Source organism: Rhinolophus hipposideros (assembly GCF_964194185.1).
Source record: "Rhinolophus hipposideros genome assembly, chromosome: 10".
Classification (NCBI taxonomy): Eukaryota; Metazoa; Chordata; class Mammalia; order Chiroptera; family Rhinolophidae; genus Rhinolophus; species Rhinolophus hipposideros.
In genome coordinates, this window is record NC_138056.1 from 64,199,746 (window position 1) to 64,214,281 (window position 14,536).

At 39.5% G+C, this 14,536-nt stretch overlaps 2 protein-coding genes across 3 annotated transcripts in view; one reads left to right on the forward strand and one right to left on the reverse strand.

The window, feature by feature from the left end:
* The window catches only part of MRE11 (MRE11 homolog, double strand break repair nuclease), a 60,948-nt gene extending 53,200 nt beyond the window's left edge, over window positions 1-7,748 (reverse strand). The window contains exons 1-3 of the mRNA XM_081064914.1: window positions 7,588-7,748; window positions 6,702-6,820; window positions 4,835-4,967 (exon numbers count right to left, since the gene is read on the reverse strand). Coding sequence (XP_080921040.1) covers window positions 4,835-4,967; window positions 6,702-6,721 — 153 coding nt within the window. The 5' untranslated portion in view covers window positions 6,722-6,820; window positions 7,588-7,748. The remainder of the gene's footprint in view (window positions 1-4,834; window positions 4,968-6,701; window positions 6,821-7,587) is intronic.
* Window positions 7,749-7,847: 99 nt separating this feature from the next.
* ANKRD49 (ankyrin repeat domain 49) lies at window positions 7,848-13,653 on the forward strand. Of its 2 annotated transcripts, none has more exons than XM_081064036.1 (3): window positions 7,848-7,914; window positions 10,587-10,942; window positions 12,160-13,653. In XM_081064036.1, the coding sequence occupies exons 2-3, from the start codon at window positions 10,685-10,687 to the stop codon at window positions 12,619-12,621; spliced, it is 720 nt and encodes a 239-aa protein (XP_080920162.1). In that variant the 5' UTR covers window positions 7,848-7,914; window positions 10,587-10,684; the 3' UTR covers window positions 12,622-13,653. The 2 variants fall into 2 exon arrangements, with proteins under 2 accessions (XP_080920162.1, XP_080920163.1); XM_081064037.1 differs by having other exon boundaries at window positions 7,882-8,135.
* The last annotated feature ends 883 nt before the right edge of the window (window positions 13,654-14,536 follow it).

Here is a 14,536-nt window from a genome sequence, read left to right on the forward strand (position 1 = left end):
GCCACTTTGGTGTGTGTGATTGTTTTGAGCTGAAGACAGATAAGACCCAGCAGACTCAGGAAAAACTGTTTTACCTCTCCCTGAACTGCCTAAAAGGATTTCGTAGGTAACCTATACTAGGAAGGAGTTATTATCAGAGATAACTTATCTGTATGGCAGATACTTGTTTACTGAACATTTGCTCATCCCATCTTCCTGTGCCTTCCTCCACTTTAGTGCCCCAGACAACCAACCGTCTTCTTCTTGAGGCACATAAGCCTCAATTACCTGACTACTAGGGAGTCTAATATTTTTATGGGACTCTCACATATATGAAATTTGTTTTCTCTTATTATTCTGTCTCATGTCAATTTAATTATCAGACCAGTCAAAGAACCTAGACAGGAGGAAGGGGAAAGTTTTCCACTTCTGCAGTAGTCAGGGAAGCTTTAATAAAAATGTGGAATTTCAGTTAGGTCTTCAAAAATGAACATGATTTAAGTAAAAGAAGAAAATGACAGTAATCAACAGTATAGAACAAAACAAAACAAATTAAAAATAATTTTAGGAGAAAGAGGTAAGAAATAGTTGTTTAAAAGGTAGTTTCACTTTTGCAAAATGAAAAAGATCTGGAGATTGGTTACACAACGATGTGAACGTGCTTAATGCTACTGAGGTATACACTTAAAAATGGTTAAGATGATAAATTTTGCTATGCATATTTTACCACAAGTAACAAATTTTTTCTAATATTTTAAAAACTGGTTTGTGACTCCAGGGAACACTGAGAAGGACACAACTTGCTTTAGTGGTTTTTCCTGCCAAAAGTGAATCTAATCATAAAGAAATGCCAGACATATTCAGCTGAAGAATATTCTACAAAATAACTGGCCTGTGCTCTTCAACAATGTCAGTCATGAAAGACAAAGGCAGACTAAGGAAATGTACCTTAGTCTGATTACAAGAGACATGACAACTAAATGCAGAATGTAATCCTGGATAGGGACTTGATTATTACCCATCTGCCCCAATTGCTATGCCATTACTGAGACAATCGATAACATCTTAAAATTACAGGATAGCATTGACTCAATATTAATTTCCTGGTTTTGATAAGTACACGGTTGTTATATATGTGATTTACTCTCAAATGGTTCAGAAAATGTGTGTGTGTGTGTGTGTGTGTGTAAAGAGAAAGCATAAAGCAAATGTGGTAAAATGTAGGAATATCTGGGTGAAAAGTAAGGAATCCTTTGTACTATTCTTGTAACATTTTTGTAGGATTGACACTGCTTCAAAATTGAAAGTTAAAAAAAAAAAAAGAACTAAGGAGTAGAAATAAACTGGTTAGCTGGCATAGGCCCACAAATAGAGGGCTTAAAAAATCAGCAAGACAAGTAAATACAATACTATGTATCTGGAAGTACCATCATAGGGCTGCGGTGGGGGCAGTTAACATTAAGGGATGTGGGGAAGGGAAACATGAGGAAATAGAAGGAAAGGACAGAGTGGGGGGAAAAAGCTTCTGCTCAGGGAAAGAAATATTTTAGCACCTAAGAGTTAGAAAAGAAAGGACACAGGATTCACTGTCAGGAAACAGACCTCCTTTGGCTGCAAGTTTGTCTGCCCTCAGGGAAAGAGGAATCCATCTTAAAAGGAAATAATTCTAAACATTCCCTCATTCATTATCAACTATATGAGAACCTACTGCTTGCTAGATCCCTTCTAGGTACTAGGACACAGCATGAACAAACAGAAAATATTTTTCACTCTTATGGAGTTTACTTATCTTCTAGAGGAAAAGACAGATAATAAACATTAAACAATTTAACCAATTATTTCAGATAGTGCTATGAAAAAATAAACAGAGTAATGTGATAAAAGAGTGTTTGGAGATATTGGGGAAGACCTCACCAGAAAGATCAAACTTGCACTGAGAAGCCAAGCCTGCCAAGATCAAGACGCGGTAAGCAGAGAGAATCAGACACGCAGAGGTCTCAGAACAGAACATGCCAGTGTGGATGGGGCACAGTGAACACGGCAGAGTTGTAAGGAGATGAAGTATCCTAGCAGGGACCAGATCAAGTTGAGCCTTGTAGTTTCAATTTCATTTTCGATTCAGTGGAAGGCCACTTGCAAGATTTTAAGCAGCAGTGATGTGATCCGATTTATGATTCTAACAGTTCACTTTAGCTGCTATGCTGAACAGATGTAGGGGGAAAGGATGGCTGTTGAAAGACCAAGGGGGAGCTACTGCGGTCCAACAAAATATGATAAAAGTTTTGGACTAAGTTTGTAGGCATGAAAATGGAGTAGTGGAAACGTTCCATATATTTTCAGGAGGAAAAACCAATGGACTTGTAGATAAACTGATTACAACTCTGAGGAAAAAGTCAAAGTTGAAGATATTAATTTGCAAGTCACCAGCATTTACATTTATTCCCCAGCTCTCTCTGGCACTGACGTTTCAACTGTCTGCTGGAATGTTTCCTTGAACATCCTATTGGAATCTCCCAACTCAAATAGTCTATATCAGAATTCATAGAGAAGTACCTCTTCCGTATTTATATTTTTATTTATTTATTTTTATCCTTTTAGAGTAAACCAGTGATCTAGCCAAGTAACACGTTTCTCTGATCTAGCAAATTAATTGAACCCAAGGAGGGTGTGTGGGAACCTCTGATTTATAGCCAGTGGGGTCAGAAGTGCAGGTAACAATGTGGGCTTACAAATGGTATTCTGAGTTGGAGGTGGTCATTGGAACCGCCAAGCTATATCCAGCTGGTGAGAAGCACAGAGCCTGGGCCGGCAATCTGAAGAATGTGTCTTGTAGGACTAAACCCTTAATCTGTGGAATCTGATGCCATCGCCGGGTAGATGGCGTCAGGATTGAGTTGAGACCTTGCTGGTGTATGAAAATTGTTGGTGGGGGAAAATACTCCCTGCCCTACTATGGAACTGGGTTTGGGAACCCAGTTTACAACATTAATAACAACGGATTCTGGGTTTACTCCCAATCAGATTTATATTTTTATAAAAACAGAAACGGCATGGCTGACGTCAAAAGTAAATCTGCACTTTGACCCTTGCTGTTGTGAGTGTAAGTGGTTAGCACAACTCTACCTGCAAAGGAACTTAGAGCATGAACTCAAAGCCTTTGCATGGAATGCCCTTGGACTCTCATCAAGCTCTACCCATGGTCAGGGAGCTATGTAGAGACAAGACAGACGTAGAGACACATAGGCAATGAATATTCAGAGACGAAAGCCAGACTACATGACGGAGGAACTCTGACCCACAATCTCTGTGGTAGCAAGCCCACACGGTTGGCTAATGACTGTGTTTCTCTTTTTTGCCCCCAGACCATAACCTCCAATGAGAACCTTCCTATTTTCACTATAAATCGCCCCATTCCCTGCCTGCCTTACAGTCTCTACCGAACACAAGGGATGGTGGGTGAACCCCATGCTACAGTGGTCTCTGGGTGTCTTTATTTGGGTGGGGTTCATTTCCACAACACCCACTTCCTGAGTGAGCAACGTGGCACAAAGAAGGTGCAACACTGGAAAACACAGGTAGTGTTAAAATACGATTCAGGAAAACTGAAAGATTCCCACGTAAGCATTAAAAATTATACTGGTTTTAGTGATTGTCGATGACATAGTGAAGCTCCTGCCATGTGAAGTAAAAAAAATGCAGGGCAGGAAATCACTAGTGAGGAGCACCTGCAGCTGCGTTTAAAAATAATAATAATAAAAATCAAGCGCAGCAGCTGCCTGACCACAATGTGCCTGTACGTGTTTCTCAGTATCTGTATCCTCAAGCACCCGCTGGAGCTGCCACAGCACGATTTTCTAACAGCTCTGGGAACTGGGCATTCAGAACCCAGGAGCTCCCGGCTGTTCCCCCCGCTTCCTTATTTAGAACCTATTTCTATTATTGCTACCACCATTCACCCAAACTTAAACTTCAGAGTCACTGCCATCCCCTTTTCCCTCATCCCTACCCCTACAACTAACCAAAGTAGGCAAACCCTATTTTGGGAATATTTCTCACATTCACTTCCACTTTTCCATCCCATGCTACAACTTTGAAAAACCCTCAAAGTGGTCTCCAACTCAGGCTATACTCCATCGCCAGAAGGAGATGGAGTACAAACTCCTCAATCAGGCATTTGAAGCTCTTATTAATGCAGCTCAAACCACATTTCTGGTCTTTCAGCATACTTTCTAAAACATGGTCTCCCAGTGAGCCAAACAGAGCTGCTGTTTCCCTAACATACAATTCTGAGGCCTTCCTCCTGCTTCCTGTGAAATGTACATTCTCTATCCTCTTCACCTGCCAAAAGCTTTCAAAGTCTCTATGCTCTTCACCTACCAAAAGCCTTCAAAGTCCAAGATTAAACTCATCTCACTATCCTCATCTAAATATGATCTCTTCCACCTCTAAACTCCCAGGAAAGGCTGTTTATAGTTTTCTTATGGCTCTTACCACAAATGACATTGCCTCTGAGCATTTTGGACAGTTGTCTTATCTCACATACCGGTCCGCAAACTGTTCTTTGAAAATAGAAACTATGACTGTCATCTTTATATTTCAAACAGAAATTGCCACAGGATCCTGCACTCAGAAAACACCCCATAAATATTTGTAAATTTTTTAAGACTATTTACAAAAGTAGCTCCTACTTGAATTAAGGGCACAAAGCACACAAGACCTGCTTTGAGTTTTTAGTATATTGATATTTAAGCAGGTAACATGAGCCTATAAAACAAACCTCTAATTTTAAGAGAGGAAAAAAGACTGCTAAGTAAGGGAACACTGTATAAACTGTAAAAATGTAAACCAAACTCACTTCATTTTGCTGGGCAAGTCTTAAAATTTCATCAAGTGTGGCAAACGTGTCGTTTCCTCTGACTGCATCTTTCTCCATAAATCCCAAATGAATGTCCGTTGCCACTAAGATTTTAAATGTATTTTCATCATCACTGTATTAAAAAAAGAAGTGTTTCAATATATTAAAAAGATGTTCAAGCAAATTGAAACCTAACTTTATAAAACAACAACAGTTATGAAATAAAGCCACTTTTCTAGTCTTACCTCTGAAAATATCAAGTATTTAACAGCTCTTTAACTTCACATAGTCTGCCTACCACTAATTCAATACAGAACAAATGTACATGAGTTTTTAAAAGGCCTGTGACTACTTCAAAAATTTACAGCCTTGTTACAACCAGTTTTATATACTCATTTATACCGTGGAGCTGAAAACTTGATTGTTTTCCCATTCTGTTCCACAGCAAAAACCCAAGATTTGACCTCGTATCTAAAATTGCTATGTACCTATTTTGCACTCTTCCAGGAAAAAAAATCAGAGGTAACCAGAAAGCCCTTCCTCTTACTTTATAAGTAGAATTTTTCTTAATAAGCTAGTTCAGGCCCCTGAAGACACTTGCTTGACTATTTCTTTGTACAAAGTTAGTTTTTTGTTTACAATGGTCAAGTAACAAAACAATTATTTACAATTCCACTTAAAATTAGTAGTATTCAAAATTGAAATGACAACAACTTGACTTGGAAAAAAAAGTCCTGTAAGTACACAATGTTCCCCAATAAAGTCCTGTTCCCCTTCCCCAATAAAATCTTAAAAAAAAAAAAAAATCTGGTAGTATTCAAAGGTATTTTCATGTGAAGCAATAATGTATGTTATTAATATTCTCTTAAACTTAATGTAATTTTTAACATTCTTTAAAATATTTTTTGTATCTATACTCTCATATCAACTCACATGTAAAGAGGTAGGTATTATTTCTGAAAAATGAGAAGGCTAAACACTGAGAATTAACTGAGTTATTGCACAACTACAGGGTAGAAACAAGACTAAAGCTTAGGATTAAAACTCAGGCTATTTTCTTGGAACCATATTGAACTTAAAAAAAAATCTTTCATATATATCTCCAAAATTCAAACCTTTATTTACAAGATATTTTTCCAGAAAAGATTTATCTTCAGAAACTTTAAAAACGATATGCACATAGTACTGACTACTAGGTACACACAGAATACTTTCAGATCAAATTACTACCCTATGATTCCATAGCAACTTATATAGTATTTTCCCATGAGTCTCTCATGTAAACATCAAAATTAATCTGAGAAAGGCATTTTTATTCCAATTATACAAATGAAGAAACTGAAGCAGTTTAGAAGACTGCTAATTTGCCCCAGGTCACAGTATTTTAAGCAAGGAATTAAGATCCAAGTCTAAAGCTTTTTCCACATAACTGTTTCTTGTCCTTTTATTCACTTTCATTTTACTCAAATTCATTTCTGATTTATTCCATACTAGAGCCGTTTACTTCTCTAAAAATCTGTACAACAGACTTGTCTTGACTACTCAGATTTTGTCATAAAAGTTCAAGAATATTTACAGCTTCAATATTTTAAGACACAAACTAAGAACATAAACGTACATACAATAGCAACATATACCAAATTACTGCAAGACCCAATCTATAGCTGTATATGATCTTTTAGTTAATAAAGCATTATAGTATGAATTTTAACCATTCCAAATATTCTTTTGGTGACTGTCACTTCTGTTCATAGTCATGCTCTCTATTGACTAATTCATTAAATATTTTCTTTTTTTAGGGTGATCATAGTTGATGACCTTTAGAAACCCTAAGCAACAAAGAAGATTCCAGAAGACAGCTGCTTACAGGGCATCTGAACGGCTCATTTCTATGATCGGTCCAGCTCCTCCTCTAGGACCAGCTTCCTCTCCAAGTACCACTGGGTTCTGCGCTGAAACGTCACAGAACTCACTCGATTCCAAATTCTAAAAGCAAAAATATGTTACTATAAAACACACATTGCAAACAAGCAGACTGTCCATTTTGTCAAGAGTTTCATTTTCACCCAAGCACCTCCTATACTTTTTAAGAGTCAATTATAGAAAACGGCGCATCTTCAGCGCCACTCTAGGTTCACCATTCAGAGGAAGCTCACTTCCTATTCTCCTTTTCCCCGCCCGGTGGGAAACTTCAAATGAATGGGCAACAAGGGTCACACACAGTCCTTAAGGCTCGGCGCCAACACTCGGGATGTACAGAAACGTTTTAAGGCGCGTGTAGATGCTACTCCGGAGCACGGAGGCGACCCTGGAGGTACTTCCACTCACACTCCACATTTTCTAAAGGCATGGGCTTGTTTTGGAAAGAGAATGGCCCCAAGTTTAAAACTAACGTAAATAAACAGAGACACGTGGTCTGCGGAGAAACCCCTCGAGGCGCCACTAGAACCAGTGAAAATCGCCAGCACATTTGGGGAGGAGCCGCTGCTGGCGCGAAACCACCCCTACCACGTCCAGATTCCCAGTTTCTTGGGGATTGCAAACCTCAATATGCCCCCACCCCTGGACTCCTAGGAGCCAGACCGCGTCCAGCACCCCTCCCCAGCCCACGCGGCCCATTCTTCCCAGAGGCTCGATCCACTCGGGGGTTACGCCCGGGTTCCTGCACAGATAGGAGGCGGGTTCGATTCCTAAATCACCTCCCACTTAGACTCTCCAAAGCCCCCCCACCGGGACCCGAGGTTGTCATTTACCCGGGACGAAGGAGCGATACTCGTGAGCAGAGAAGCCACGGCACGGCCCGCGATCGCTGCAGAGAGCACCGCCTGAGATCGCCTCCCAGAACCCGCTAGGCCGTGAACCCGAATTACGCGCGAGAGGAAAAGCAGTGCTTTCTCTCGCGAGACCTTGCTGATGACGCAACGCTTTCAGCCCTCTTCGGTTTTCATTGGCTGCCGAAAGCCGTGTGAGAGCAAGGAAAACAGCAGCGAGGCTCCGCCCTCGAACAGGAGCCAATCCTGAGGGCCGAGGGGACGAACCCCGGAAGCGAGGTCTGCGGCGGCGGTTGTCGGGTGTGCGAGGTGGGTAGCTCTGCCTTCCCCGGGACCACGCTTCCATGTGGCCCTGTGCCACCTAAGACCTCCTGGGCCTGTAGGGGTGGGTTACCTGTGGACCGCGGCGGCGTCGTGGGTCCCGGGCAGGGCTGGAAGCGCGACTCCGCTCTTGGCTGTGTGGAAGGCCGTTGGAGCGACGCCCGGGCCTGCGGAGGGAGCGGCCGTTGCCGGAGGCCCGCTCCCCGGAGGTAGAACATTCGGCTCCTCGGTGTCACACGCCTTTCCCTGCTTAGCCCCGGATCTCGGGTTCAGCGCATCTGCATTGCTTTGTGCTGGCAGCACCAAAACATGGTGCAGGAAACAACAGTGCGCATCTGGATTTGGGAAAGCTGGGCTCTCGGTTCCGTGGCAGTTCCTTGATCGAGGGCAAGTTGTGTTAATCTCTCCGAACCTCAGCGCCTTCACCTGTAAAATGGGGTTTATGGCCCTACCTGTCCCTGAGCTGTTTGTGAGGAGCTGGCAAATTAGATCCCTTTCAAAATGGAACGTGTCCTTTTAAGTTAAGACACGTACCGTATTTCTTCCCGGTGGGACATCATCAAGTAAGACTCCTTCCTGAGTCACCTTTTAAATCCTGAATCGGAGATGGACCTGGCTTTGACTTTTAAAATCAAATTCACCGAGAAAATTTTATATGTAATGTATTGTATCTGGAGCAGTACATGAAAGACTGATAGAAAGGGAGGCTTTATAAAAAGGAAAAGGGGGCCTAGAGCTATGCTATAATTTGATACAATTAACGCGTGAACTTTATGTCATTTACTGGGATTGTCTTATGTTTTGATGTCTGATCACTTTTGAGTTGCAAGATTCAGAGACTAGTTTGAGAATAAAGAAAAAAGTGGGAACTGTTAAAACGAGAAAATTCTGATGTGTCTCTGGTAGCCTGAAAAGCTGGACAGGCCTCGGAAATTCTTTAGTGAAATCCTTACATTTTTGCAATGAAGTAATAAGCCCAGAGAAGGTACCAGTCATGCGTGATAGATTTAAACTTAAGCTTCATGCTCTTGACACTAGTGATACAATCTAATGCTGCATTAGGATTGAATACTATTAAGCTTACAAAACTAGGTAGAAAGAAAGAAATTTCTTAGGGGTCTAACTAACTCAAACTTCTCAGAATCCATTCCAGTCAAAATCAAGTGATAGGGTTTTAATTAAATTTAATTTTGTATTTCTGAATGCCTGCTGTATGAAAGTGGGACATAAATACAAGTTAAATATAATCCCTGTCCTTAAACTTACAATCTTTTAAGCAGCTAAAACAAGAACAAAATTAGTGGTGAAATAAGACAATATGTAGCACAAAAAAAGTTAAGAGATCTAATTTGGAGGATCAGGAAAGACCTAACGAAAGAGGTAACATCTGAGAAGAGCTCTCTACAAGACTGGTAAGATTGCAACAAATAGTACGGTTGGGAGGCTGAGAAATGGTATTTTTATAAACACATTTTTCAATTACAGTTGACATACAGTATTATATTAGTTTCAGGTGTAAAACATGGTGATTGGACTTTTGTAAACCTGATAATAGTGATCACTCCAATAAATAGAAGTGGTATTTTTAAAATATCTATTATTTTCTTTGGTTAAAGTTTAATATACTGTGTAACTCTGAGCTGATACTGGTTTATAAATTAATATGGCAGCCTAGCAGAATAAGCATTTCCTTTGGGAAGCCCTCTGATCCTTTAGGACTGGGTTAATTATGACTCTTCAACACTCATTGTGTCTGGACGTGGCCCTGTCATACGCTTATCCCTCTGTCTTTGCTAGTCACCCCAACTAGACAGTAAGCTTCTTGAGGTTAAGACATGGACTTTGTTCATTACCCAGAGACTGGCACATACCAGGCATTCTGCTTATATTTGTTGAACGAAGGAGTGAATGATAGCCAAAATTCGGTTACGAAACAAGAAGTTAATTAAGAACTATAGTTGTCTATCAATGAATAGAAACACTTTTAAAGCAGTGAATTTTTCCAAGCCTGAAATTATTAAAATAGTAAAAGGATAATTATTACAGATGTCATGATAAAGATATCTGTCCTGATAAGAGTTTGGGACAGATGTCCTTTAGAGGCTATTCCATCCCTGAGAATCCCTGATTCTTTGAGCTAAAAGTTCTTGTTTCTGCTGTATCGTATCCATATATCCAGTTTATAAAAATCATGAATGTGTCTGTCTTTATTAAATTTAAAAGCTTCAAGTATTGATCATAATACAAAAGTATCTAAACCACTAGATTCAAAATAAGTACAGGTATACCTTGGAAATACTGTGAGTTTGGTTCCAGACCACCACAATAAAGCCAATTGTAATCTTTTTGCTGGTGGAGGTTCTTGCCTTCAATTTGTAAAAAATGCAACATCTGTGAAGCACAGTAAAGTGAAGTTCAATAAAACGAGGTATGCCTGTACAATTATAGCCACTGAGTTAGAAGAAAACAAAACAAAATGAATATTAGGCCATTAAAGATATAGATAACTAAAATCTATCAGCTCCAACATTTAGTGAATATAAAGGATGTCAAGAAACACCAAAGCGTTTAGACAGAGTTTGTGTGTTTGCGAGACTTGTCTGTGCTTTTGATAAAGCTTCAATTACTGTTTTGCTAATAATTTTTGTTTGTGTTTTCAGATCTTGATGAATAAAATAAAGCAGTCATAATTCATCTTTAAAAAGATTATTTATACCCTGGCATTTGAAATGCTTTGTATTTAAAATTGTAGTAAAGAATGGAAAAAGAGAAAGTAAATGATGATGGCCAACCAGACCCAGAGAATTCCTTGGACTTTTCTGAACACTTTAACCAACTTGAATTGTTAGAAACACATGGACACCTTATTCCCACTGGAACCCAAAGTCTCTGGGTAGGGAATTCTGATGAAGATGAGGAGCAAGATGAAAAAACTGAAGAGTGGTATCAATTGCAAGAAAAAAAAATGGAAAAAGATCCCAGCAAATTGCTCCTTTGGGCTGCCGAAAAAAATCGGGTAAAAAAAATATATCAATTAAAAAAGAAACAATAATATTGTAGGAAAAGTATTAGATTTGGAGCCAGAACACCTCTCCCTGAACCTCTACTTGGTCTGCAACTTTGGGCAAATCCTATTTCTGAACCTCTATTATCAGTAAAAATGGCCACCATAATACCTGCCTCTTTTATGCAGGTTTTTGAGGATCAAATGAGGCAATGTACATGAAAGCACATCTTAAGCTACAAAGAATTAGGTATTTGGGGGGCTTGAAGGATAATTAACTATAAAGATCACAAGCAATCATCTCTATTTTTAAATCATTTATATTAAATCGTTAGGATCATCATAGAGACAAATATTTAGGAAAGGGAGGATGGGAACTAACTTTTGTTGAATTCCAATTATACAATGTGCCTTATTACATTATTGATTTAATCCTCATATATCCCTATAAGATAGGTAATATTCTTCCTTTTTATAGATTAAGAAATTGAGATTCAGGAATATTAATTTGCCCAGGATCGTGCAAGTAGGATGATCCAATTTAACATCAAAAGTCTACTTCCACTCAGCCACTTCTGCCTTGTTTTGCTAAGTTCCCCCATGCCTCTGTTAGTAAACTCATAACTAAAAAGGTCTTGCATTTTTGAATAGCTTTTTAGCACACGAGCACACTGTATCCCACCAGAGGTCCATAGATCAAACTAAAAATCACTTCCTGAAAACACGTGTCTAAGGTTGTTTTAGTTAGAAGGAATTGAGCTCTTTATACATTTCTTCGTTACCATTGTATTCTAATAAAGAAATTTATTTTTAAAAGTTTTTACATTGTGTTTATGTGTGTACTACTCCTACTACTGAAAAATCAATCTACTACTATGTTTTCTTCACAGCTGACATGTAAAATACAGCTATAGCCTGTATTACTCATGTAGGACTAAAGCGTTTGTGCAGTAAGCCTTAATTGGACAAGAAGTAAATATATGGTTTGATAGAGAATCACATTCTTAGAATTAACAGTTTATGTTTAACACCAACTTGTTCATTCTTAAATCAGTTGCCCTCTTCCCTCCAAGAACGAAATCTTACTCTCAGTTTAAAGTCATCTGCTAAGAAGGAAGTTTTTATTTAACTTAATTAAATCTATAATAGCACCACTAGACAGCTGAATTTTCTTGGTGTGCATTTCAGTTTGAGCTGGATTTTTAAAAGACGTCTTTTTCTCTCCTCAGCTGGCGACAGTGCAGAGACTGCTTGCTGAAAAGGCCACTCATGTGAACACTAGAGATGAGGATAAGTACACCCCTCTTCATCGAGCAGCCTACAGTGGACACTTAAATGTTGTCCGTGAGCTGATAGCACAAGGAGCAGATGTGCACGCGGTGACCGTGGATGGCTGGACACCCCTGCACAGTGCTTGTAAGTGGAATAATACTAGAGTAGCTTCCTTCTTGCTTCAGCATGACGCAGATATCAATGCCCAAACAAAAGGCCTCCTGACCCCCTTACATCTCGCTGCTGGGAACAGAGACAGCAAAGATACCCTGGAACTTCTCCTAATGAACCGCTACATCAAACCAGGTCTGAAGAACAACCTGGAAGAAACAGCATTTGATATCGCCAGGAGGACGAGTATCTATCAGTACCTCTTTGAAATTGTGGAAGGCTGCACAAATTCTTCACCTCAGTCTTAATGCTTCTGAACCTTTTCTTTAAGTTTCAAAGTACCAGTGCCTCTTCTGTGTGAGATGTGAAAAATCCCCGTAATACAAAGTTGACATCAAACATCTTACAACAAAAAATTCAGTGGTACTCGTTATATAAATTCCTTCCAAGTGAATTGCCTGACCTTGATGTCAGGAGTGTTTTGAGAGGTGTTTGCGTTGATCTTTAATGATTTCTGTGGAGTGTGTGATTTTTATCAGAAATAATTTTAACTATACTTAAAAACCTGTTACGGGTTGTACAGAAAACTAATATTTTTGGTGCTGATCCAAGAAAAACGTATTTTTAAATATTCCCCACCCTGGACCTTTGTTAAAGATTTTTGTGAAAGTATTTAATATACTGACATGTATTTTTATAAGGTAAGGTAACTCAGAATTTAATTTAAAAGTCTTCAATATACTGGTGCAGTTTAGCTATCTCCTCTGTGTTACCATAGCCATTTGCTTTCATTTTAAACCGTAAGAACTAACATAGCATCTTGAATCTTCCTAAGTTAAAAAAACCAGTATTTGTCTTTTAGAACCTAGACCATTTTCAGGAAAGTAGTTAGCTGGGTGTTTAATCCATGAATGTTGTATACTGCCTCCCCTCCCACAATTCACACAATCCTATGGACAGTCCTACCTCACCCGGGTCCACCTACATAATCCTTATTCTACTGGTGAGTCAGCGTGACCTTTCAGATGTGAACACGATACCTTGGTCCAAGAGGTCGTAATGTATCTACCATCTTGCTGGTTTTACCTGCCTAAGCTGCCTGATTCGGTCACTGCTTATATAGTCTCTCAAGTTCACAGGAAGTATTGATTTTTCTAGGGTCCTCATCTTATACAAACCTTACAAAGGGAAAGAGACAAGGGAAAAGGAATTCCACGAGTGAGGGGATGATTACTAGGGCTAGAACCACAAAGGGGCTCAGGCTTTTCAAAAAAGCCACAGTGTGGATAGTGACAAAAGCGTAAATATAAGTATTCAAAGAAATAAAAGTTTCAAACAACAAAAAAGGCCATGAATTCTTTTTTTAGCTTTATACGTCTTCCTTGGATCATAACATACTTCTTCATCAGCATACATTTATTTAATCTCTACTCTTAGCCTCTCCAGCAGTGGTTTTCTGTTGGCTTACCTAGCCCCTCTGTGACTGTTCCCAAAGGGGTTTCTCTTAACTTGTCGACACAAGAACACACTAGAGAAAGGGAACTACATCAGTGGCTCTTCAGTTATAATTTTTAAATGTCCACCAAGGTTTGTCTCTTTTGAGCCAGCCCTTATGACCCAATCACCCTAGACTAAGTAAGAATGTTATTTAATCAAATATGTGGGGCCATATTTAGCTTAGAACAAAATTGGATCATCTCCGAAAAGTTAAAAATAATATATGAACTGAATCATTGTGATAAACAGGATCTCAAGAGTTAGGAGAGCTTCAATTTTTCGTGATCTCTGGTTAGGAGATGCCTGGGTTTCAGGGTATCAATATCAATGACAGGAGTTTTGGTAGAAAGTGAGGGGTCACTTTCTGTTTGATCTGGCCCAACTTAGTGATACCAAATGGCAGGTGAGCTGAGAGACAGTGACAGTAGACTAGGACCCCATCTATCCCAGTAGACGGCTGATTGAGACTGTCCAGTTAACTTAAAATTGCAGAGCCAACAGCTCCTTTGTTAATTGGGAATGAGATGCATGCGTGATTTTAGGCAAGCTTCCCTCTTAAGTATGGAGCCAAAGAAGCCACCTCATTTCGGATCAGGAGCTAAGATGTGACTACTTCCTTGTTTCCAGGCGTCAACACTCAACCAGTGCATGGAAATCCCTGAGGACAGTAATTAGATTGCTTCCTTTCCTTTCCTTAGTATTCACTAGACTCTTCTGTCTGCAGAG

Excerpts from the sequence above, each read along its gene's own strand:
- ANKRD49 (XM_081064036.1), top strand. The coding sequence starts at position 10,685 with ATGGAAAAAGAGAAAGTAAATGATGATGGCCAACCAGACCCAGAGAAT. Across the intron at positions 10,943-12,159 it reads GGGCTGCCGAAAAAAATCGG|CTGGCGACAGTGCAGAGACT; the intron begins GTAAAAAAAATA and ends TTCTCTCCTCAG.